We start from the raw sequence: 27,383 nt of genomic DNA on the forward strand, positions 1-27,383 counted from the left end.
TCTACTAGCTTATTTTGGGCCAAGGAAATAGAACAAAGGAAAGTTTAAAGATGAGCAAGAAGCAGAAAAGGCAGGCGCAACAAAGAGGCAGATGCTCAGCTCCTCGGGAAGCAATTAAAAGAGCTATGTGCACAGTGAGATCAGTCAGCAGCTGATCAGAAGATGTAGGAGCTGGTGACCATGCTGCACTGATATGCCAGGAGGAAGGATAGAGCACCTGCTCCAAACTGAGTGCCAGAAGGAGTCCCTTTTTCTCCTATATCACATGCAGGCGACCAAGCAGATGGTTCTCCAGACAATCCAGCAGAGGTAACAGTGATGGCAAGAATTTCAGAGCTATGGAGGCAGGAGTGGAAAAAGCTGCTAGTGAAGGAGAGACGGATGGAGCTAGAGGCCACTTGTCTAAGTGAAGAGGCAGAGCTGGAGCAATAGAAATTTGCTGAAGCAGAGCTGTGTAGCACAGACCCTGAGAGTATGATCTGCGTGCTGACAGGTTGGTTGTGTGCAGCCCAGGTTGGGACCTACAACAGCAAAGCATTGTAAGGCACTCCGTGTTACAGGGCAAATGGTGACACAACCTCTCATTGGTCTGGATTTGCACCCCTGGACTGTGACACCCCATGACAGTCGGTTCACAGTTGGTGGAAAGACCGTACTCAAAGGTAGTTATCAATGGTTCACTGTCAAACTGGGAGGGTGTAGCTAGTGGGTCCCATGGGAATCAGTCCTGGGTCTGGTGTTGGGTCAATATTTTCATTATTTTCTGTGATCTCACCTAGACATGCTGCTGGATGTGGATGGAGATGTTTTTTATTTCTTTGATCACTGGTCCAGGACCAATTCTAGGAAGCGTGTCCTGCTTCTGAAAACATTTGTGCTGATTTGCCAGCAAAACACCTCTACAACACCCTTTCTCAAAGGTTTTTAGCAGTCAACATCTCATGGGCTTTCAGACTTACACATTAATGTTTGTATCATTTGACAGCTTTCAGATGTCAACAAGCAGAATGATGTCATTTTAAGGTCTGATACCTTGGAAACAGCCAAGGCAGGAAGCAAGCTCTATATAACATTGATTTCTAACCCTTATGATTATGAAATATCTGACTTTAAGCTATGTCCATTTTTTTGGACTAGCTTTATTTTATTGGCTCTGGTGAAGGCATGGCAAAAGGAGGTCTCTGTATAATTTTCAGATCCTCGTGGGTGAGTTTCAGCACTGCAATCACCAATTTGTGTGAAATTTTATGTATTGCAACATTAAGTCAAAAATATAAGTCATGCCAATGTAGAAGAGGAATACATAAAATGTACTGAACCTTAATAAGAGAGAGAGAGAGAGAATAATTGTGATAAGATTTCAGGGTGCAATCCAGGCTAGTGAGAGGTTGTGTTACTTCTTACCCTATAACCCTGAGTGCCTCCCAGTACTTTGCTGCTGTAGCTTCCAAGCTGGGATGCTCACAGTCAGCAACAAGCATGCAGTTCATATCCTGAGTGTGTGTGTATGGCTGCAGCCCGGGTCCAGAAACTCTGACCCCAGTAGCTGCCAGCTATACACCAGTCACAATGCCTGATCTCTACCAGCCTGGGTTTCTGCTTGCAGGGTGACCCCAACACACTCTCAGTCCTGAATTTTCCCCAAACCATGTTCTCTTGGACAGTTATCCTGTTTGTTTGTTTATTTGCTTGCTTGCTTACTTACTTCAAGGAATGCTCCAGCCATTGAATAATGGGCTGTTGGCTGCTTGTGGCTCAGGCTGAGTTGTTGCCTCCTGAGGTGGCTGTCACTTGCCCTGTGGTAATGACTCAGGATACTAGTTACCCTAAGGGATGTTGTGGAGGCTTCATCTGCACTTTCATCTTGTGTTTTCATGCTCTACATCTAATCTTGTGGTTGCGCACACTGAGCTCACCTTGTGGCTAGGTGAGAAATCAACATATCCCAGTACTGCTTTGCCCACTTCTTCAAGATGCTTCAGAAGAACAGTTCACAGTGTAACCATTTAAGCCACTAAAACCCAGGTCTCTTATTTGACATTGCACTGCATGACTCAACTAGTTGCCGGATTTTCCTGTAGCTTCATGATCAAGTATGTTACATGTTGTAACTTGCCAATCTTTTTTGCTGTATCATGTTAATAGGTCATAGATGCTGGACAAAGCCAGTGGGCAAGGGTTTATCCGGGAGTGGCCATGTTAAAGACACCTTGTTAGCTTTTTTGAGTAGATGATCTGTGAGAGCTAACTGGGGTAAAGCATAAGCAGGCAGGACTTGAACTTCTAGAAGGCTTTTCATTGAGTACTGAACGAAATTTTTGTCCAGTTCTGCAGTCACCTTTTCCTCACTTGAAACTCTCATTGAAGAGTAAGCAGACCTATGGCATTGCTGAACCCTTGACGCTAATGAATAACTGGGTATAATTAGATAACCTGTGACTGAAGGCCTGTCTACACTAAAAAGGCTGCAGCAACATCAATGTAGTGCTTCAGTAAAGATTCTTCCTACGTCGATGGGAGAGCTTCTCTTGTCGGCATAGATATTCGTTTATCTGAGAAGTGGTAGCTATGTTGATAGGAGAATCCCTCCCATTGACATAGCACTGTCTACACAAGGAGTTAGGTCAGTATAACTATGCTGCTCAGGGATGTGGAAATTCACTGGACGTTGCTAGTGTAGACTGGGGCTTTGTAAACCACAATCAGAGAGGAGAGTAGTGGTGAATGGATATTGACAAGTAGAGCATCACAGGCAGCATGTTAGTCTAGTCTTGTTTTCACTAATCATCAGAGATCTGGAAGAGAGAATATGGAAAAAAGATACACAAATGAGTTAAAAGTGACACATATATTGGAGAATTAACTACAAAGGTATCGAGGATAGTATGAGGTGTTTCTGCTGGAGACTGCCTCAGCCTGGTTAGCACCTCACTTCAACACATATCATCCACTTCATATGAGACTGTCCTTTCTCAGAGGAAACAACATTGTGAGGCATAACAACTAAAGTAGTTGGAAGAGGTTTCGAGATGAAGCCAATTACTTCCTTCCATCAAAACCAAAATAACAATGTCAATGTTTCATGAAGATGGATGGCATGGCTTAAATTTAATGACGGAAAGATGAATTATTATCATTTTTGATTGGCTTTTTATTTTTTTCCCTAGTTGAACAGTCAACAACTATTACCAGGTATCCATTTCTACCATCTCCTGATGCCTTTTGCATGGCTGCTTTGTCATAAGGAATTAGCCTTAACTGCTGACCATATGCCACTCTGTCCCTATTCATAGGGCCAGATTAACGCAGGTGCTTTAGGGGCTGCAGCCCAAAGCCCCAGGCTAAGGGAGTCCCTGGCGTAGCAGGGCTCAGGCAGGCTGCCCGTGTGCCTTAGCCCCATGCTATTCCTGGAAGCGGCCGGCTGCTGGCACATCTCTGTTGCCCCTGGCAGGGGGGCAGAGGGAGGAGGCTCTGTACGTTGCCCCTGCCCCCAGCAACATCCTCACAGGTCCCATTGGCCGGTTCCTGGCCAATGGGAGCTATGGGGGTGGCACTTGCGGGTGCCAGCAGCTAAGGTGACCAGATGTCCTGATTTTATAGGGACACACCTGATTTTTGGGGCTTTTTCTTATATAGGCTCCTATTAACCCCCATCCTCTGTCCAGATTTTTCACACTTGCTTTCCGGTCATCCTACCAGCAGTGCACTGAGACACACTGTCCCCCTCCCCTCAGAGGCGTGTAGACACATGCCAACAGCCGTCTGCTTCCGGGAGTGATGTGGGGCCATGACATGGAGGCAACCTGTCTGAGCCTTGCTGCACTGCCAGCCGGGAGCCACCTCTGCTAAGTGCCTCCCAGCTGGAGCCTTTGTAACCCACACACCTCCAGGGTGTGGTGTTCTGTCCCGTCTTAAAAAAGAACAGGAATACTTGTGGCACCTTAGAAACTAACAAATTTATTTCAGCATGAGCTTTCGTGAGCTACGGCTCACTTCTTCAGATGTATAGAATGGAACACACAGACAGGAGATATTTATACATACAGAGAACATCAAAAGGTGGAAGTATGCATACCAACAGGAAGAGTCTGATCAATTGAGATGAGCTATCATCAGCAGGAGAAAAAAAACTTTTGAAGTGATAATTAAGATGACCCATAGGAGGTGTGAGAAGAACTTAACATAGGAAAATAGATTCAATTAGTGACCCAACAATTCCCAGTCTCTGTTTAGGTCTGAGTTAATTGTGTCTAATTTGCATATTAATTCAAGTTCAGCAGTCTCTCTTTGGAGTCTATTTTTGAAGTTTTTTCGTTGCAAAATTGCCATCTTCAAGTCTGTCACTGAGTGGTTAGAGAGGTTGAAATGTTCTCCCACTGGTTTTTGAATGTTTTGCTTCTTGATGTCAGATTTGTGTCCATTTATTCTTTTGCGTAGAGGCTATCCGGTTTGGCCAATGTACATGGCAGAGAGGCATTGCTGGCACATGATGGCATATATCACGTTGGTAGATGTGCAGGTGAATGAGCCCCTGATGGCATGGCTGATGTGATTAGGTCCTATGATGGTGTCACTTGAATAGATATGTGGACAGAGCTGGCATCGGGCTTTGTTGCAAGGATAGATTCCTGGATTAGTGTTTATGTTGTATGGTGTGCGGTTGCTGGTGAGTATTTGCTTCAGGTTGGGAGGCTATCTATAAGCGAGGACTGGCCTGTCTCCCAAGATCTGTGAGAGTGAGGGATCATCTTTAAGGATAGGTTGTAGATTTTTGATGATGCGCTGGAGAGGTTTTAGTTGGGGGCTGTAGGTGATGGCTAGTGGAGTTCTGTTATTTTCTTTGTTGGGCCTGTCCTGTAGTAGGTGGCTTCTGAGTACTCTTCTGGCTCTGTCAATCTGTTTTTTTCACTTCAGCAGGTGGGTATTGTAGTTTTAAGAATGCTTGATAGAGATCTTGTAGGTGTTTATCTCTGTTTGAGGGATTGGAGCAAATACGGTTGTATCTTAGAGCTTGGCTGTAGACAATGGATCGTGTGGTGTGTCCTGGATGGAAGCTGAAGGCATGTAGGTGAGTATAGCGGTCAGTGGGTTTCCGGTATAGGGTATTGTTTATGTACCATTGCTTATTAGCACAATAGTGTCTAGGAAATGGACCACTTGTGTGGATCGGTCTAGGCTGAGGTTGAAAGAATCATAACATTCAAAAACCAGTGGGAGAACACTTCAAACTCTCTAACCACTCAGCGACAGACTTGAAGGTAGCAATTTTGCAACAAAAAAACTTCAAAAACAGACTCCAAAGAAAGACTGCTGAACTCGAATTAATATGCAAATTAGATACAAATAACTCAGGCCTAAACAGAGAATGGGAATGGTTGGGTCTTTACACTAATTGAATCTATTTCCCTATGTTAAGTTCTCCTCACACCTTCTACGGGTCATCTTAATTATCACTTCAAAAGTTTTTTTTCTCCTGCTGATGATAGCTCATCTCAATTGATCAGACTCTTCCTGTTGGTATGCATACTTCCACCTTTTGATGTTCTCTGTACGTATAAATATCTCCTGTCTGTGTGTTCCATTCTATGCATCCGAAGAAGTGAGCTGTAGCTCACGAAAGCTCATGCTGAAATAAATTTGTTAGTGTCTAAGGTGCCACAAGTACTCCTGTTCTTTTTGCGGATACAGACTAACATGGCTGCTACTCTGAAACCTGTCCCATCTAGTGGCACGGAGACCACTGAGGGTATGGCTACACTTGCAGTTGTACAGCGCTGGGAGTTACAGCTGTCTTCGTACAGCTGTGTAGGGAAAGCGCTGCAGTGTGGCCACACTGACAGCTACCAGCACTGCAGTGTGGCCACATTTGCAGCATTTGCAGCGCTGTTGGGAGTGGCTGAACAGGCATTCTGGGATACCTCCGAATACCTCCGGAGGCCAATTACAGCGCTTTTGGTGGCCACACTGGCAGAGCAGTGCTGCATCACCAGCGCTGCAATCGTTATACCCCAGGCAGAGCAGGAGTACAGCCAGCGCTGCAGCCAGGGAGATGCAGCGCTGTATGTGCCTTGCAAGTGTGGACGGTAAGTTGCAGCGCTGTAAGCCCACCACCAGTGCTGAAACTCTCCAGTGTAGCCAAGCCCTGAGAGAGAGTTAAATGAGTCTGCTCTGCAGCCTTAGCTAACAGCCAGTTTGCTCTTAGCTCGTGCTGTAGAGGCTCATGTAGTAAGCTCCAGAGGCCCCACGTTCTATCCCGCCCACCACCAACTGGGGTCTGTTGGTGTTACATCTGCACCTCGGACCCCCTCTTCCATCCATGCCCCAGGTCAGAATCCTTTCCTGCACTAAACTCCCTCCCAGAGCCCACATCCCTCACTATCTCCTGCACCCCAGCACTCTGCCCCAGTCTGGAGCCTCCTCCTGCACCCAAACTCCCTCCCAGAAATAAACTAATATAACAGCTGTTCTAAAGGAAGAAGTAGGCTATTTTTGAATTAACTTAACTATATTCTACATGTTTTAAGACTGAAGTGTAACCACAGAATGGCTTTATGTTAATTAAAAGGCAAGTTTAGTATAGGGTTAATAGCCTAGATGCCATACTTGTGATCATTTTATTTTAAATTAGGAAAAATACTTGTATACAGGGGACCTGCAAAATCTAATAGCCCCGGGCCCACAGGAGAGTTAATCCAGTGCAGTCTTTGAGAATGCATCAAATGTTGGCAGAAGCCCTGTTGTGGAAATGCAGCCTGAGTACTGAGTGTTCCTGGCACCTCCAAGAACACTCTGCATGTTAGAGCTTTGATTCATGATTACTTTTCTCCGAAAGCCTACACACCTGTTGTAATCTCTGTCACTTCACCTGAGCCTATTGATCTCTCTTTTTTTCTGGTATGAATGGTAACCATTCCAGCAGGTTCCTTACTATACGGTTAGACTTTCCAGTTTGGGACACATCCAAAAATAATTCAGTAGAAACTCTGGATGTGATGTGAAAATATTTTATAAAATGAGAGTCGAGTTTTCCATGGCAACCCTAATAGTTCTGCACATTTGTTGTGAGTAAATTACAGCTCTTAAAGAAGTAACAGTCAATCTGTGAGAGGAACAGGAACCCAAAGCTAAAATAGTGTTATCTCCCACACATAGTTCAGTCAGAGGCCATTTCCATAGGTGATATGGCCTGCTCAAACTAAGTTCCTTTCACTTTCCCTGCTTCTGTAGTTTTCTCTCCAGATAAAAAATGAGGACTCCTTGTGGCACCTTAGAGACTAACAAATTTATTTGGGCATAAGCTTTTGTGGGCTAAAACCCACTTCATCAGATGTATGAAGTAAAAGATACAGGAGGAGGTATAAATACATGAAAGGATGTGGGGTGCTTTACCAAGTGTTGTTAATTTCTCCCTACTGTTACTCACACCTTCTTGTCAGCTGTCTGTATTGGGACACTCTCTTACCTCTTCAAAAGTTATTTCTCCTCCCTTGGTATCCTGCTGTTAATTGATTTATCTCATTAGACTGACTTAACACTTGGTAAAGCACCCCACATAAGGATAAGGATTTCCTATGTTGTGTTTCAGTTGACTAATAAACCCAGCTGTTTTGAAAACATTGCTTAAGTGTCACTGTAAATGCTTGGTGAGGTGCATTAATCCCTGAAGAATGGACAAGTCTCTACCAGGGGGTCTGTCTCCATTGGACTCGCTGAACAGAGCTCGTGGTGTAAAGCAGGCGTGCTGAAACCCCACAGGTGCAGTCCCAGGAGGTTGTGGCCTGACCTGAAGAAAGAAAGAGACCCCTTAGGGTATGACATATTGATGAGGTTCCTCCAAGAGACTGTTCCAAAGCTGGAAGAGTAGCATCAATTCTGTGGGTCCATGACAGGGAATATGATGAATTATTTGCCCCATAATATTGAATAAAAGTGTTCTTTAATAGTAGTAGTATGATAGTGTGTTGCAGTCCCAGCCAACATTGGGGCCCATTGTGCTAACCCCTGTACAAACACATAGTAAGAAACAAACACTACTCCGAGACAGAATTATCCCCATGAGAGATTGAGGCAGAGAGAGAAAGTGACTTGCCCAAAGTCATATAGGAAGCTGTGAACTGACCCAGGACTCACTAAGCCTAACCCTAACTCGCAAAGCCTAACCCTAACCACATGACCATCCTTCCTTTTATTTATACTTGTGTATATTTTTATTCTCTCTCTTTCTCTCTCCCTCTCCCTCCCTTCCTGTGTTGCTTATCTTCTTAGGGCCTGATGTAGAGCCCACTGAAACCATAGGAGTCTTCCCATGGACTTCAATATGCTTTGACTCAGACCCTAAAGATAAAAAGCTCTTGGAGGAAGGGACTGCATCTTTCCTGTATGAGGCCAGTACCTAGCACAACTGGACAATGCCAGAATAAAAATATTAGACAGTAATACTTAGAGAGTCACAAAGGAATTATGTGTTTGGAGGCTTAAATTCATTGACATTAGAATGTTGGCAGTTTCTCAATAGAATTTTATTGGTCTGCTGGAAACTTTTCCATAGTGCTGCTCTCTGTTGCTTAGGATTTTATTTGTTTTTGGTGGATCTATCACTTAGCTAGAGCTCCAGGGTCTTTCACGGTTCCAGTTCTTTTCATTTTGTTTGCTGGTATTTCCTTTTGTTCCTGCTAGGAATTCACTTTGGATGGTCCTTTTGCATCTTGCCACAGGCACTAATAGCCGCCTCCTTTGAATTCCACTCATTGTCCGATTTGATTTATGCAGCTGTTCAGGATAATTACTGTCTTTAAAGTTTTATGTATTACATTTTCTGAAGTCTTCAATGTTTACTGGTTTAAAAAAATACATTTTCTGTTCTTACATTCAGTGTTGTTTACAACCGAAATGAGAGATTAAGAATCAGTTAGGTTCAGGTGTTCTTTTGCTGTACTGCCATCTGTTTTTCTGTCTAGTGGATTCCAAGGCACACAATTGTGAATTTTGCTTCAGCTGCATTAATGTCATCTACATAGTTCCATAAAGTGATTGAAGAAAATCTATCATTTAATTTTATTTTTAATCCATATGCTCCAAGATCAATAGTGATGTGATAGATTTTACTTGCAAAAGAGGTTAATTCTCAGATAACGTACCTATAACCACATGGTTTAGGAAACATATATTTTGTTCGGGTACTTGAAAATTGCAGATCAGAAAGACTCCTCTTTATTTTTAATCAGAAAGAGACATATTAATTTTGTAGATAGAAAGCAAGGGTTTCAAATGCATCTACATTTACATTTTGGTGTTGACATGAATGAGAAAGATCAATTGCAGTTTCTAATGTGAACTGAGTGCCAAAAGTTCTTAATTGTTTAAATTATGATTATAATTTTGGAGCCTGAGCCATCTCTCTTTTAAAGTCAGTGAGAGTCTTTCTGTTCACGTTAATGAGAACTGAATGAGATCTTGGGTTTGTTGAGATATGATTTGCACAGCAGTAGAGCTATTCACATAAAATCTGCAGGATTCAGCCTTAATCTTGCATACAAATTTTATATTCTGGCTTTTGAAGAGCGTGCCTTCTTGATTTGACAAGGGTATTGTCTTTCTTAGTAGAGCTGTATTAATTTCAGTGTTGCCTCAAATATTTGAATAGTCATTAGAGATGGGAAGAAATTGGAATTTCCATTCCACAGAAAATTCAATTGTTTCATAATTTGGTTTTGTTCTAAATCATAACAAAAAGCTGAAATTTCCCACGGAAGAAACATTTTAAAAAAATCAATTTACCGTTGAAACATTTAATTTAGATAATGTTGAAACATTTATTATAGATAGAGTAAAAAAAATCACTTTGATAATATCAAAACTGTATAATTATAATGCATATTAAAATTTATATTTTAAAAGTCAAAATGAAATTAATCGAAACAGGAGTCAAAATGAAGCATTTCAATATTAACTAAACAAAAAGTGAAGGTTGAAAGAGTTAGCTTTGACTTTGACTTTGATTTCAATGCAACTGCATTTTAATGGCAGAAAATCGTTCCAGCATATTTTTTTTTACCATTTCTAATAGTTACATTATCTCTTTAATGTACTGTACCAAGTCAAAGCAAGTCAAATTGAGACTGCAAATAAGGCATATATTTTTAATGGTAATTAACCATTCAAACAATTTACCAAAGGTTGTGGCGGATTCTCCATCACTGGCAATTTTTAAATTCAGATTGGATGTTTTTTTCTGAAGGATATGCTCTATTTTGAGAAAGCTCTATGGCCTAGTGTGGAATGCAGGAAGTCAGCCTGGATGATCACAGTGGTCCTTTCTGGCCTTAGAATATATTAATTTAACATTTTATAATCTTAATGATAGGCTTCCCTTTTCACTAGTTAATTTGTGTGTACTGTCTTTTTTTAGTCTTACTATAACAAACTGGTGACTCCAGATAGGTAAATTATGTGCTTTCCAGCTGGCTGTGTATCTAAAGCTGCCTCTCACTCCCAAATACACATGAGGAGCAGAGTTTACAGACACTTCTTTATATTACAGAAGAAGACATTTCAGGCGGAAGCATTGGTATCTGTTACAACTTGTGAGATTACAAAGCAGTAAGTGCTAATTAAATCTTTATTTATATAGAGAAAATATGCAGCTTTAAGTGCCTTCTTCTGTAATGCAACAAAGCGTATTGTAAACACTACTAAGCCAGTGTTCTCAGGATCTATAGACAGTGATACGTAGAGATAAGATTTCAGATACCTTTGGGCTGCTCATGTGGCGTGACTAATCTGGCCATAATTTTAGATTGAAAAACTAGAATATTCTTCCTGCCCCTCCTCCTCTCAACACATACACTTAAATTCATCCTGTGCCATCCTCTCCTGCCATTGTCTCATCTCGTTGCAGTATCTATTCTTCTGCATCCCACTCTACTGATTTCTCTTGGTGAAAACCCCCTTATTTTACCCCCCTCAAACAGAGGCAAGGTGTGAGGAGGGTGTCACTTTCCACCCCCCATTTGTGCGAGCACAGAGCAGGGTTTGCTCAACCTTTTCAGGAGGGGGGCTCTGTCCTTTCCACATTGCGCTTCCCCACCCCTCACATTTTAGAGTGGGACGGGGCAGCATTTCCCCTGTGCTCTGGGTTGCTGCCTCAGCAGCTGGATACCTCTTCCTGGGTTCTAGTGCCCGCCTGTACCCTGTACAGCAGTGAGTGCCCATGAGGGCATGGCAGGGGGGTGGGGTGGGGCAGGGGGGAGAGGGGTGTGGAGTAGGGGGCTGGGAAGAGACAGTGGCATTGGGCAAGGTGAAGGGAAGGGGTTGGAGGATGGGGCAGGGGGCAGTGGGGAAAGGAAGGTGGTGGGATGAGGCAGGGGACAGTGGGGAGAGGAAGACAGAGGGGAGAGGGAAGCGAAGGAGATATAGGAATAGATGGGGGAAGCAGGAACGCAGCATGTGGCATCCCCTCGGCAGCAGCAGTAGCTCCATTAGGGAGGCAGTTTCAGCAGCACCAAAGCAGCGACATCACTACAGCCAACGGTGCCAGAGTGGCCACCAGCAGCAGCTGGGACTTCCCCATTAAGCCAGGCCATCTCCCCCAGTACCGGCAGCCCAGGTACCACTCCAGGCCAGGGGAGAGATCCAGTGAGCCAAGGGAGCTGGCTTCACCATGCACATGTGTGTGCATGAATGTGCTTTGCTTCCCCCCAACCACAAAAAAAAAAAAATTTCAGTCAAACTACACCTATGACGGAGCTATGCTGGTTTACACCAGATGAGGAAATGACTGAGGATCTCTCCATTTCAAGTTATTTCTTGTTATTTTCCTACCTGCATAGTCTTCTCCTCTCCCAGGATTTCCGCCCCCCACCTCATACTTTGAATTTCCCTTTCTTAATTTACTCTCTCCTTTCTTTCCTCCCTTCCCTTCTCTTTTGCCCTCTTTCCAATCTACTGCTCACCTAGCCTCTGAAGGTTTTGTTATATTAATTTAGTGATCCGCTACCCATTGAGGTCGCATTTGAGCACCTGACAGCAGGGCTGGCCTTGCCATGAGGCATACTGAGGTAGTTGCCTCAGATGCCAGACTGTGGGGGGACACCACTAGGACCCAGAGTGTAGAAAATTGTGTCTGCTGCTGGTGCGTATGTATTCTCTCTGCTCTAGATGCACAGAGATGGTGGAGTGCTGTGCTGGAGGAAGGAGGGCACAAGTGACATAACAGGCAAGAAGGAGAAAAGGTGAGAGGGAATAACAGAAAGCAACAGGAGCTACAGAGGGAGAGAGGAGGAAGAGCATCTTATGTACCTCTCTAGCACCTCCAGGAGCCTGGACTTATTAACACCAGCTTCTCATGGAGCTTCCAGTTTCCTGCTGCTTCTCTGTACCCACTTGAGGAGAACAGGCAGTCAACTGAAGTAGTAGGAGCCAGTTAGGTTCTTAAGACACTGATATCTTCCCTCACTCAGGCCCTGCTACCAGCCTGCTTTGTCCTCTTCAACTGAGTATTGAGAGCCACTATAGCTGGCACAGAACAGCAGTCATGAGTGAAAGAAGAAAACGCCCCTCTGGGGCAGCATTCAGAAAAAGAAAAAGTAAAGAAAGCTTTTCTGTCTAAGCAGGAAGGAGCTTTCCTAAGATACATAGACACAAATGTTCACGGTGAGCCTGGCACCAGTGAGTATGTGAGTGGTGAGGAAATGCCTGATCTTGCAGTTAGTCACAGTGCAGGTGACATGGTAGCTACTGCAGCATTCATATCTCCATCTCAAATGGATGTAACCATGCACATTCCTGAAGAAAAGTGTAGATCAGAGAAGAGTGTGGTGGAGGCGCAAGAAACAGCTGCTGCTGAGTTTAGTTCCTTACATCTAGATGATCCAGGACTGTGGACCCACTTGAGCAGTAGCCTGAGGGACTTCCTTGTACTGCATGGGCCACAGCAAGTGAAAAACTTCATGTTCCCCAAAGACAATGAAAATAGAAGTTTCCATCCAGCACATTACTGGTGTGAAATCCCCAATGGTGACAAAGTGGAGAGGCCATGGCTTATGTACTCAAAAACCCAGAATGCTACATAGTGTTTTTGTTGCAAACTCTTCCAGTCTAATGTTCCAGCCACATTGGGTTCTACAGGAACAAAGGACTGGAAAAATCTGGCTAGAAATCTGGCATGCCATGAGAAGGCAGCAAATCACCAGAGAGTATTCCATAGGTGGAAAGAGTTTGAGATGGGACTAAGGTTAAAGACCGCCATAGATGATCAACATCAAAAGAAGATTGCATTAGAGTCTCTTTAATGGCAAAATGTTCTGAAATGGCTCATTGCCATTGTGAGAATGCTTGCTACCCAAAGCCTAGCACTGTGTGGCACTTCAGATCAGCTGTATGTGCCAAACAACGGAAACTTCCTTAAAATTGTGGAACTGATGGCTGAGTTTGATGCTGTACTCCAGAAGCATCTAAGAAGAGTCACCACCCAAGAAATTTACATACACCACTACCTTGGAAAAACAATTCAAAATGAGACCATACAGTTACTGGCAACAAAAGTCAAACAGAAGATTGTGGCAGATCTGAAGTCAGCAAGATATTACTCTGTTATTCTGGACTGCACACCTGACATCAACCATATGGAACAAATGACTTTAATGGTGTGTTTTGTAACAACAACAGAACCTAGTGAAACTGTCCCTGCAATGGTGACTGTCAGAGAGCATTTTCTAGTATTTATTGACATTGATAATACAACAGGAGCTGCTATGACAAATGCTTCTTAAAAAGCTGTAAGATAAGGGAATTGCACTAGCTGATATGAGAGGTCAGGGCTACGATAATGGTGCCAACGTGAGAGGAAAGAACAGAGGAGTGCAAACATGGATCCAAGAGTTAAATCCTGGAGCTTTTTTTGTCCCATGCAGTTCTCATTCATTGAACTTGGTGGCCAGTGATGCAGCATCAGCTTCTAGTGACGCTGCTAAATTTTTTAATGTAATTCAAAGCATCTATGTATTTTTCTCTACATCAACTCATCGATTGCAAATTTTGAAGCAACATCTGGGAACATCCTCTCTGACACTGAAACCACTGAGTGCCACATGATGGGAAAGTTGAGTGGAGGCGATAAAGCTTATCAAATACCAAATTGGGAAGATAGATGATGCCATAGTTGCCATTATGGAGGATAATATGACGAGAACTGTTCATGGGAGAACAGTGGCAGAGGGAAATGGAATCACCAAACATACATAATTTCAAATTTCTGTGTGGCTTAGTGTTGTGGCATGACATACTGTTTGAAATAAATGTTGTAAGCAAGAGACTTCAAGGTGTTAACCTTGATATATGTGGAGCAGTGGAACAATTGGACGAATCAAAGTCATACTTACAGTCTTACTGGTCAGATGAGGGATTTCAAAACATTCTGAAGAGTGCACAGAAGTTCGCAGAGGAACTTCACACTGAAGCTATTTTCTCACTCATTCAGGAATACAAAGAGTCACTTAAGAAGAAGACATTTTCATTACATGGCACAGGATAATCCCATAAGAGACCCCAAACAACAATTCAAAGTTGAATTCTTTAACCATATGCTTAGATTGTGCAATACAGTCAGTTGAAAAACATTTTATGCAGCTCAAGGAACACAGAACTGTATTTGGGATGTTGTATGAATTCCAAAATTCCTCGCTATACCTGAAGAAGACCTACACCAGCAATGCAGGGCACTAGAGACAGTGCTGACACATGATGACATGTGCGATATTGATGCGAGTGATTTAGGTGATGAATTGACAGCCCTTTCAAGATACATTTCAGCCGGATCAACTCCAAAGGCTGCTCTGGAATATATGTGCACAAATAAGATGGCCACCCTCTTTCCAAATGCTTTTGTTGCTCTGCGCATACTTCTAACACTTCCTGTAACAGTTGCCAGTGGAGAAGGCAGCTTCTCCAAGCTGAAGTTAATAAAAACACATCTATGCTCCACAATGACACAGGAGAGGCTGGTCTGCCTTGCAGCCATCTCAATAGAGCATGAGCTGGCCCAGACTGTGGACCTTGAGGAAGTAGTTCAAATCTTTTCAACCAAGAAGGCACAGAAGCCACCACTTTGATTATTCAAACTGATAAAAATGCCAGTGTTTACTATGCAGACAAGAAAAGTTACATTTGCTGTTAAGGCGTTTGAAAGTTAAGTGTTACTTAAAATTTTTAAACAAGGCATTTTAAGTTGTTAGTTCTCCTTTATTGGGGTAGTTAGCAGAGCAGTACCATGAGAGGAGTAGAACAGGAAGAAGGTAGAACTGAGACCTTTCAAAGTTTTGGCCTAAGCAAGGGGGTATTGGGGCGTCATTTGAGTGCCCTGCCTCAGGTGCCAAAATGTTGTGCGCCGACCCTGCCTGACAGTGATTAAGTGCAGTGAGATATTAAATCAAACCAACCAAAAAAGACAAACAGAATGAAATAGCCCCCCTTCCATGTGTCACTGAAGCTTCTAGATGTTTGGCCAAATGTGCTATAGACAGGACTCTATAGGCCTATAAAGATGCCATGATGGACTAGGGATCCTACACCAAAAGCTCCCTACCATCAGTCCTCACTCAGGAGAACCTAGGGACTGACTGTCAGCAAAAGGGTCCCAAATGTTGTAGTGATTGAATAGGAAGAGAGGCAATGCATTCCCAGATTAGGCCCAGGTCGAACCAATGCAATGAATTGAAATGGGAAACTTATGTGCTTCACAGGGCACTATTGTGCTCATGCCAGTGCACTCCCATCAGCAGATAGATAAGCATGTTTGTTGTAGCTGAAACTTCCAAGCAAATTGCAAGGACTGAAGTAGTTAGAAGTGTTGTGGTGAAGTCTGCATCCTGGAGCAAAGGCTTTGCTTACACAGCTAAGTGCAGATATCAAAAGCAGTAGTAGCTACTGTGTTACCTGAGAATCCAAGAGCAGGGAGGTGTCCAAAATTACTCCTAGAAGGTGACTTCTTCTTGGCATGGGCTGGGCTCATCCCACCAGTAAATAGAGCAGTTACAACCTTTGTCAATTCCTGCCCCCTTTCAAGCAACACCCCCATATTTACTTTTTCTTTTTCAACTCAATCTCCTCTAGAAAGCTATCAGAGCAGAAAAGCAAAAAAACTGCATCATTCAGGTGTGATTGAAAAGAGATGTAGAGCTGAGTGTTTGTTAGAGATACCAATGTTTTCAAAAAACAACCATTCCCCCATATCTCCCCTGTGCCTTACTCTTTGTGTCTCACTGGCTCTTTCACCCAGAGGTGCCTGGAAGGATAGGAGCTGCTGCTGGAGGACAGAAGATGTTATGAGTGGAATGGATTTTCCATTTGTAATTTCTGTAGTAGAAATTTTCACTCTGTGGTTACTTTATAGAGCACTTGATGATAGTTCAGGTAGAGCTGGCAGGTCACAAGATGCTGACTTTCCTCCTTGTTTCAATATGTGAAATAAAATATTATTGGCAATGTGTAACATAGGTTCAGCTGCTTGCTGAGGCACCCATCAAAGTACTTAAGCATATGCTTAACTTTAGGAACTGAATGGGACTGCAAATGTGTTTAACATTAAGTTGGTATTTGAGAGCTTTGCCTGATCGGACTTGAGGACTATGAACCACATTTATAGAATTTCTGGTCTATAGTTGCAGTGGAATGTCTCTAGATTCTTCTCTCATCCTTTCGGACATTCCCCTGCTTCCCCAACATCACTCCAAATCCCGGAAAGACATTTAGAAACTACTTGTAGTCTTTTGAAAATGTGCAGCATCAACTAGTGAGCTAATAAGGGTACTCTGGTGGAAAAGATAGATGTAATTTAGGTGAACAGAATGGCCAGATGCATGAAAAGCTCGGAGCTATTTACTGTTTAGGTATGTTTGATTGCTTGTGCCAGAATGCTCAGCTGTTGCACCTCCAAACAGAACACACATGTACAGAGCATACTTTACTAGTCACGTAAGGCTGCTAATTTTGACACCTGTATAATAAATCTGTTAGCTAGATACAAACCTGTGGGCTGTGAAAGTCTTTAGAAAAATAAGCAGAGAGGTGACAGTTCTTGTAAGAACTTTGATTCAAAAGGCAATAATTACAAAAAAATTTAGAAACTGAGCTAAAAATAGTTAAAAGGAACAAATACAGAAAAAAAGAGAAGTCAACAGTTAGTCAGCTGAAAATGCATTACTGGAGAAAAGCAACTCCTTGCAAAGTGAACTTTGACATTTAAGACCATGCTCTTGGATGTCTATAATAGTTATCATCCAGTCACTAAGTGTTTACAGTCAACTCCTTACAAATTTAAAACTTCATTCCAGAATCAACTCCTTTTTTTCATTTTTTGACAACTCATGAGTACATTGTGTTAAGCATATTAATATTTCAGAAACAGTTTTGGTCATGGTATCCCATTTGTTTTATACTTGATACATTAGACAATTCCCAAACCTTTGAGCATTGTTTGTTAGTGCTATAAGCGTAGCTCAGGGGAAATTACCTAGAATGGAATTTAGGGGACTACTTCACCAAGAATTTAGGATATAGTAATTTGATCAAATTATGCCCTCCCACAAACCTCCCTGTGAACTGTGTACACATAACAAATAGAGTATGTATGTTTGTAGAACCATTGGTAGGTACAGCAATTTGTCTTTGGGACCTCCGCCCAAATGATCTGCCCCATTATTTTCTATGTAAAAAAATTCCTAGAGAACCATTGATTCCAGAATGACTGTCTCTTGACAAGAAGAGACTACATGGTGGGAGAGGTGTGGCTTTGGGCATTTCAGCTGTGGAGTTGTTCAAAGAAACTTCACAAACAGATTTTTATATAATGGGGAAAGATGTATTCTTTTACTTTCTTTGTACTGAAAAATGCCTAGTTTGACCAAATAAACTATAAAAAGGGCAGGGGCGGCTCTAGGTATTTTGCCGCCCCAAGTTCAGCAGGCAGGCTGCCTTTGGCGGCTTGCCTGCAGGAGGTCCCTGGTCCCATGGATTCGGCGGCACGCCTGCGGGAGGTCTGCCGAAGCCGCGGGACCAGCGGACCCTCCGCAGGCATGCTGCCAGAGGCAACCTGCCTGCCGCCGTCATGGTGACTGGCAGAGCGCCTCCCGTGGCTTGCCGCCCCAGGCACACGCTTGGCGTGCTGGTGCCTGGAGCCACCCCTGAAAAAGGGAGGTTTCAAAATTTTGGTTTTGTTCAAACTTTGAACAAAACTTTTTTTGATTTTTAGTTTATTTGTTCAAACCGGGCTTTTGTCAGCACAAGGAGTAAAAGAGTACAATCACAATTGAAATAATACCAGACCATTCAAATTTCAGCCCCAAAATTGAAAGTCCCAAGACTATGAGTAACTAAAAAGGAGGTCACAAAGAAAACCACTCTGCAGTCTTAAATACAGCAGGTCTTCCTGCACTTGTGATCGTAAGCATTTCTTGTGAGATGTTTGTTTGTGTTAAACATTTCCCATTAATCCCTTTTCTACTTTAAATATAGAAAGGTTGGACTAGAAATACGCCCTTTAAAACACTGCTCCGAAGGGGATCAGCAGATGTTTTAGATGCTTTTATGTAAAATTGTCATTAAGCAAAACTTTATTTTTTAAATTAGAATGATATGGGAGGTCAACGGAGCCTAATAAACAAATGGACAACTTTCCTGAAAGCAAGACTGGTGTGCTCGATATCTGGCCCTGAGGGGGCAGACACATACTTTGATGAGCTACGTAAGTTGAACTGAGCTTTACTATTTTGTTCTGTAATCTGTTCTGTGTTTTGGATTTTCTGAAGCTCAGGACAGTGTTTTGATCTCACTCCCACCAGTTTTATACTCGGAGCAACTCCATTAACTTTACTCCTGGTATACAGCTGGTGTAAATGTGATCAGAATTATGGCCTGTTATTTTCACTTGGCTTTTCCCATTTGAGGAGAAGTTCTGCTGATTCCAGGTGGAATACAGCAGATGGCAGAAATCAAAACTTCAGCACAATTCACAGGACAGAAAATTCAAAATCAAACAAATGTAAGGATTAATGTTATGTTTACAAAGCTCCAAATGATAGGGTGGTAAATATGAAAATGTTTATAGGCTGTCTAATAAAAAGAAACTTTTCCCATTACAGAAGATATATTCTTACTTTCCACAAGAGATGAGAGAAACCCTCTAGTATATGGAGTCTTCACTACTACAAGGTATGTGTAGGGCCACATTTGCCCCTGGAATTCAATCCTGAAGGCCTCACCCAGGCGAAAACCTCTTAAAGTCAAAGGGAGCTTGCCAGAATAAGACCTGCAGGACTGACCTCTGTTTCCCCAGGCCAATATTTTCCAAAATGTGTGTCTAAAATTATGATTCATAGTCCATCTAAATACGTGCCTGGTTTAAAAAAGAGTCGGTTGAGAAACAGGTGAATTTTTCACAAAAATCTTCAAGATGTTGAATTTCAAAATTAAAAAAATATATATTTTAGCTTTGCAGAGTACCCAACAGCTCCTATTGAAATAAATTCATTCTCTGCTGCCAGACCCTGATTATCTTATGAGATCAAACAATATCACATGTCAAGGTGATACAGCTGTAGGTCACTTTGCGCAATAAAGCACTTTAGAGTAACACATCAGCATAATAGGTGGGGATGATAATAAGATAATACCCCTCACCTCACAGGAGGAGAGTGAGGTTGGAAGATTGATTAATGTTGGTGTAGTATTCAGATATTATAGTGATGAACATCATAGAACATCCAATGAGGAAATTAATAATTCTGTTTTCAGAGCATGGTTTGAATAGTGTGCAGTAAATGGGGTCAAACACTGAACAATAAGGTTATAACCAGATATTCAATAACTGCTGATTAAGTGAGCACCCTGCATCCTGAATGAAGCAGAAGTCCTGTGGATAAAATAGTGTGTGATCAGAGACAGCATCATAATATATACACACAAGGAGGCGAGTTAAATTTGCACTGGCAATTTTACTTCCGGCATCCTAACTTTTGAGTATTTGACTCTCCATGTTAATAATGTTCAATTTAGTTTTTGTGTGTAATGTAATCTACCTGCTGCAGATGGAATGGAATGTAGTCATTCTAGATATAATTTCTGTATCAGTTTGTAGTAGTCTTTATTATTTATTTGTATTACAGTAGCACATAAATGCCCTGACCAAGATTAGGGTGCCTTTGGGCTAGATGCAGAGCATTCACATAGTAAGTGAGTCCTCGTCCTGAAGAGTTGATAATCTAAATAGACCAACCAAAGGGGGAGGTGTCAAGGCAGGAGAATGACACGGAGAAATGACTTGACTTGTCCCAGGTCACACAGCTGGTTAGTGGCAGAGCCAGGAGTAGAACTCAGGTCCCAAGGGTCTCAGTGCAGTGTGCAAAGAATGAAACACATTGTAAATGTCAACTATAGGAACAGTATGAATTAATACAATATTGATAGGATCCATGCCATATGCAACAAAGCCTCCTGGAACCTTCATACAATTCAGTAAACAAACTGACAACAATTGAATTGAATTACAGGATCTTGTCCTAAAAGGTTACATAGCCACTGAAGCTATACAAAAGTGAATGGATGTCCATTCTGTCACACAAAGTATAAGATTAACACGTTTGCCTACGGTTTGGTTTTGGTTAGATAATTCAACCGTCTTTGTTAGAAAAGCCACACAACTATTTATTTATTTATTTTTGGTTTACAATGCTCCTACCACATGCCTCTCTAATACGCTGGTTGCCTGAACAAGAATTAAAATACAGAATGTCAAATACAAACTGAATGTAATGGGCTGTCCTTCAATCTCTCAAATTCACACTCCAAAGTCCTAGTCATAATAAGGAATAAGAGGTCTCTGGATCCCTTCATCCACCAGAATAAAAGATTTTTTTTTCAGGATGGCCAAAAGGTTAACAAACCTAGTCTCCAGTAGACCAAAGTTTTAAACTCTAATTCACAGTTATATTAAATATAAGTTTTCAGGCCAAAGCAGTAATCTATACCGTATATATTTAGCACCACCCTCAGTTACAATAATTCTCAGGTATAGGACTTGATCCAAAGTCCATCAAAAACAGAGGAAGTCTTTTAACTGTCTTCAGTGGGCTTTGGATCAGGCCTATACTGAAGATTTTAAAATGTGCTTATAAACATGGTTCATTTCTTTCAGCTCTGTATTCAAGGGCTCTGCAGTTTGTGTATACAGCATGGCTGATATGAGAGCTGTTTTCAATGGCCCTTACGCTCACAAAGAAAGTGTGGATCATCGATGGGTACAATACGAAGGACGTATCCCATACCCCCGGCCTGGTACAGTAAGTGTCTCTTTAATTATATACTTCTATTTTTACTCAATGACCATTGTCCCATATTTTATTTTTCTGAATGAGTAACTTGTATTTTCCTTTCAGGATGTTTTAAATTATCCTCTCAGCCTTCCCTCATGTTGACAGCTCAGACTTCTACCTACCCCTTTTTATATATAACTCTTCCGTTTCTCTGAGATAACATTGTGCCCAGACTGTCTATTTCCTGATTGTCTCTCCCATTCTGGGCTCCTCCTGGCTGTATTTCTATGTGTAGGTGGAGATCCTCTCTGAGACATCAACACTTCATAAATAGCAGAGTACTTTTCTCTGATGACTATTAGGTGGTGGTGATACATTTTGTTTAAATCTTGTGTTTCTGTGGTTTGCTATATCTTACACTCTTTCGTTTTGATAAAATCTGTTCCCTTAGGTGTGACCATTGATTTTGACTCTGTCAGTAATATAAGTTGTTTTAAAGTAACATAAGTAATTAGATATCATAAATTTTAAGATATTCTAGTGAAAAACTGATTGATGGGAGGAAAAAGTAAAGCTTAAATCAGGAAATACTTCTCAGTAGTAACCCATTAGACACTAGAGGGAAAAAAGGTGGAAAATTGAAGGGAAAAAAACACCCTTTTTAAATTTCAAAATTTATAATTTTTAATGAATATTTCAAATATTGAAAAAAAGGTTGACCTACTCTCTAGTTGATCAAAAAAGGATAATTTTTTGACAAATTTCCCCCATTTTATAATAAAATAAAATATTGCATTGGAAGAATTTGGACCAGCCTAACCATGGGTCGATAAGAGTGCCAGTGCCACTTTGGGGATGAGAGGAGAGCAATGGAAGTCCTGTGTAGATGAAGACATATAAATATAGACTGGATGGAACACTAGAATAGAAGTTCTCAAACTTCTTTGTAGAGTAGTCCACATCTTAATAGAGATTGTCTTATGGGCCTTTTCCCTTCCTATCCATGATCCTACACAATCACACATTGCTGTGAGAAACTGATTATATGACAGAGTAAAGCTGGGACCTATTTTGTGACCTGAGGTTGCCTCTGTCTTGGACAGTAATTCACTATCTAATTTTTGCTCTTTCTTTCAGTCCATCTCTCACTCCTGTGTGTTCTTGTCATCCCCCACTCCACTTCTTTTCTCAGCTATCTGCAGTCACCAATAGTAATTAGACATCTGTGATCAATACTAGCACATTATAAGCTGCTTGTCTGCCCAACCCAGGAAGGACTAATCCCATGCCCAGAGTCTCTTTCAGGCTCATGCTGCAGGGCACAATTTATTAATTCAAACACAAACTCACAGAGTAACGCAAAGCAATACTATTCCTCTGATCAGCACAGGCTGCAGAGGTCCCAAGGCCTTTCCTTTTGCTCTTCTATCTCCTGTTCCTGGCCCAGCCACAGAAACCTACTTCCTTTCTTCAGCTCCCCTTCCAACTGAGCTATCTCAGCCTTTTGTAGGGAACACCCAACCCCTGCCTCATAAGGGGCAGACACCCTGGTTCATAACAGCGCAGCCCACCCTGTTACGCACATGCAAACAGGTAGGCGTTTTGATCCAGATTTTCAACTGAGTACTTTAATTTAGAATGCCACTGCAGTTTGTGATTGCCCAATCTGAAATACCTATCCTAGGGCCTGAGTGGAATACGTGAGAGGTGAGATTCAGAAATCAGGCACTACGTGTCTCTAACTGCCATCCAGAATTTGAGGTACCCAAAAGTAGAAGCCACATTTGACAATTTGGGCTATAACTAATCAACGCTTGCACTCACAGCTTATTACTAAAAAATGCAGGTGCAGTTACTCATAGGCATAAAACAGTGCCCACAGAAACAGAAACTGTCACAGGTCTGTGTAATTGGAATTACTCTTCTGAAATACCTGCCATGCCCAAGAAAGATGAATGTACTGAAACTTCTGCCCTGATAGAAGGATAATTTTTCTGTGTATTAGCCATCACATGCCTGAACTGAGATTCACAAGGAAGGAAGTGTGCGTGTCAGTGATCCTGTCAGCACTGATCTGTAGCACTGTTTTGGATGTCCACATCTGAAAGAATTTTAAAGGTTGCAGGATTTAAAGATAAACTGATACTTTCCATAACCCTTCCCGTAAGTCTGCAGCTACTTCCTTTAAACACCTGATAACAGCTATGAGAGAATAGTTCCATAAAAAGTTAGGGTCAAATACTAAGGGCCTCCTTACTCAATCTTTTGTCAGTAGACGTCAGTAAGAGTTTTCCTGAACAAGGGTTGAGTAGGGAAAGTGCTCTCAAAGTGGTTACAATAATGTACTTTAATTATACAGTCGTACATGTTTACATTATATCTATTTATATTTAGTATTTTTAATACTGGAATCTTTTGTCTTTACTGAGATGGAACAATCCCAGATCTGAACATCTCTTAAATTTGAGGATTTAGTATTTAGTATCCCAGTCAGGATAAATTGCTCATTAGTTATCTGCCACAGGTGCAGTTCCTGTTTGGGCATTGCGTGAAAGTACAATAGCCATTCGGCTCAAGCAACCCCTGAGGTGCAGTATGAGAACAAAAACGTATAGTCCTCAACTCTTTTTTCATTGGTTCTGGGCAGTGTGCTTCAGATAAGGCACAGATATCAACATTCAGACTTTTCAACAGCTTGACGAGAGCAGCTTAGCTGTTTTGGAAAAAGTTTGAACATTCCAGGCACTAATTTTACATATTCTGTCAACACTCAGGATACGGGCATAGCCCTTTCACAAGTTTTCATTGGGCGTTTTTTCCTCAGTGGCAGAGAAACTCTTGGCCTTTTCAGCTCCATATTAAGTGGTAGGACACAGTCAGGAATGAGGATATTTGTAGCCAAACCCAGCAAATGGATCTCCATCAGCACAAGTTCATTTTTGTCAGCTTTTCTGGTATGTACATAATACGAGGAAGACCAACAAATTACAAAGCCTGTTTACCAAGGAATGCCGCTGCTCAGCACATTGTCACCAAAAGATTTGGTGGTGCAGCAAGATGGCCAATGATGGACATAGACTGAACATTCAGCCAGATTGTCCTAAGGACCTAGCTAGAGATTGATCCCAGTGGTGCTTGATCTGCAAAGAGACTACATCCCTTTTGGAGGTGCCTTGATGATAATGATGACCTGAATCAGGATCCAATTTAAAATTAAGTGACAAGGCCCCCATCTTGTAACAGGCTAAACCAAAAGCCTGGATATGAATAGTCTTTAACTTTGGGGGAGAGGAGCCAGAATCCAGATCTGAAAGAGGAGCCTCTCTTTATGTTGTACTGCCACATAAGGTTCTGGGCAGATTTGCATCCCCTCTGATCAAGGGAGCACAGTGCTAATACCAAGACCCTCCACCATGTAGTACAGAACCCAAAAGAGGGGACGAGATGTAATTGGAGCCATGGTTCCTCCCTGCCCATATGCTAGCCAGTAAAGCTAGCTTGGCATGTCAGGGGATAGGAGGTGAGGTATGCTGCATGATTTAAGTGTGTTACTTTTTGAGTGCTCCTTGGATGCTGGAGTCACTACCCCTCAAGGTCAAATGTCACCTGTGGTCCCTCTAGCATGGAGTAGCTTAGTACTGCTCAGGGCTATGCAAAATAGATACAATTTTGCCCCAAATAAATTAGTATTTGGAAAATGGAAAGATCTGCATAAGTGCCATTAGGGTGTCCAGAACTCTTCCTGGATTCATATATTTCTTATGTTATATGTTATGGGTTGCTTAAAAATGAATACACTGTGAAATGTATTCCCTTTGATGTTGGGCTTCCAGATGCATTGGCTTCCTTTAAGCATTTATACAGAAGCTGTAGACTGTTACCCTAATTTAACATTCTACTCAACTAACATTATCTCCTAAGTAAATAAAGCTGCTCACTATATATGCTGTGACCATGCTGATATTGAAATTTTGACAAAATGTTTCCTGTGGCAATTTGTGTTAGCGATAAACTCCCAGCATGATCATGATATCATGACTCCACAATGCTAAACTGTATAGAAGCAGCAGGATCCCTTGTTTGCTTCAGTTTCTTTCTTGCATTATTTGCCTGCCCTCTGGTGTTAGTTTAGGAACCACTGATACACCGAACTCCTAGGCTTGGTCAGTGTGTGATGCCTCTTTTGGCCATGACTGTCCCAGTGGTGTTAATTGGAACCTTCAGGAAATAATGGAAGTTAAACAAGGGTGAAATAATTGAAATACAGTATGCTGGAATTTGGGAGCTGATGAAAGGGGACAAATCAAAATAACAGCCGGCAGATCTGAAATTGAGGTCCATTTGAAAAGCAAGCTTACTTCATTCTGATTTTCTTTTGCATCTTAAAAATTGAGATTGAATAACTTCTATTGTCATTAGAAAACACTACCCAGGAAGCTACTATTAACATTAGAAGAAGACCAGGACTAAAACTCCAAAAATTCTGATTAAAATGTATTCTGAAGGTTTTCACATTTATAATCAGTTCTGATGTCAGGTAGAAGGCAAAATAGCAGGGTTTTGATTAAATTAGGGGGAAAATTAATCTGTCTACTGTTATGGCTATAATCACTAGTATCTAAGCACCTCACAAACCTGGGTTTCTGGGTTCTTTGTTTTCCAGAGTGTTATATTTTTTGAAAAACTGTAAAATGATTAAAACTAATATGAGCTTCTCAGATGAGATCTCTTCCTTAATCTGGGTCCCTCTCACTTCTCCATAGAGCTCTTCACCATAACATCTAACACTGATCAAATTTCACCTCTCTTATCCCCTCTGCAGTTTCAATGCAGCTGCAGGTAGTGGGGGTGTTGTACATCTCATTCTAACTAGACTGAACCCCAAGGGAAGCATTCTTCAAAGCCAACACTCTCCGCCAAAAACTCCCACTAGCCCGCTCTCTAGTTGGCTTTCCTGCTGTAATAAGCATGTATATAAAACATGGAGGTTACACAGGTGTCACTTATTATTTGTAGGCTAATCTCTCTGTTGCTCCTGATCTTTATAGGTTGGAATGCATTCCCCAATTCAGCTCTCCTTTGATCTCCACACTGTAATTGGGCTACCTGATTAAGTGAAACATTTCACTTTATGTTGTTTTCCTGAAGAAACCTCCTCCACCTCCTTACTAATATGTTTTCCCTGATATGAATCATCTTTGAGTTAACAGCAGATTTTCTGAACTCGGTGAATCTTAGTTGCCTTTTGCACTTGCAAAGCTTTACAGAGAGCTCTACAGTGCCACCTGCAAAGTAAGGGTCACTTAGTGGATCCTTCTTATTCCAGTCCACCTAAAACCAATTCTCTCAATTTATTCCTTAATATCCACAATTCCAGTGCATTAACAGGAAAAGTGATACAGCATGTTTGAGGCAGGCAGTGGAACCTTGAAAAGAGGAGCAGCTGATTCCAAACACCACCTGAACTAACATTTTTTTTTTTCCTTTTGGGTCAGTCTAGGATCAGGCACCAGCTAAGGGAATCTGAGCCTTTTAAAAAATATTTCTCTTTCTTAAAGAAAATGGTTGGTCCTTGACCACCGTGCTGTTTTGCTGCTCCCCGTATGTGCCTAGCCAGTAGGCCTGCATGACATGTCAACAAAGTTAGTGCAAAATTCTGCTTTCTAAATCTCCCTATGGATCCCGCCTGCATATTTTGTGCTGTCTCTATACACAGAGATACACTGATGGTGTTGGCAGGCAGGTTAGAATACCAAATGCAGAATAAGTGCTGGAACTTCACACACTGCCGATCAGACACAGACTTTTGGGTAATGTTTTTTTTAAAGATCCTAAATGGCTTAGGAGCCTGAGTCCCATTTTTCAAAAGAGACTTAGGCCTTAGGAGCTCAAATCCCATTGGCGTTCAATGCAACTTAGGTTCCTAAATTCTGATGTCATTTTTGAAAATGAGATTTAGGTGCTTTTGGAACTGTTATACTTTGTCCTTAGGTTGAAACATGCATAGAACCACATTTTATTTTTTAAACAATTGATGTAAAATGTCAACATCAATGCAGTGTTAAAGATGCATTCTTAAAG

General features: G+C 41.7%; 1 protein-coding gene across 8 annotated transcripts in view; it reads left to right on the top strand.

Annotated features, from left to right (window-relative positions):
• SEMA3D (semaphorin 3D) overlaps nt 1-27,383 on the top strand; it is a 199,514-nt gene that overhangs the window by 125,780 nt on the left and 46,351 nt on the right. For all 8 annotated transcript variants that reach the window (XM_050936855.1, XM_050936852.1, XM_050936859.1 and 5 more), the window contains 3 exons: nt 18,622-18,736; nt 19,134-19,203; nt 21,185-21,329. In XM_050936855.1, coding sequence (XP_050792812.1) covers nt 18,622-18,736; nt 19,134-19,203; nt 21,185-21,329 — 330 coding nt within the window. The remainder of the gene's footprint in view (nt 1-18,621; nt 18,737-19,133; nt 19,204-21,184; nt 21,330-27,383) is intronic.

This window comes from Gopherus flavomarginatus, chromosome 1 (genome assembly GCF_025201925.1).
Source record: "Gopherus flavomarginatus isolate rGopFla2 chromosome 1, rGopFla2.mat.asm, whole genome shotgun sequence".
Classification (NCBI taxonomy): Eukaryota; Metazoa; Chordata; order Testudines; family Testudinidae; genus Gopherus; species Gopherus flavomarginatus.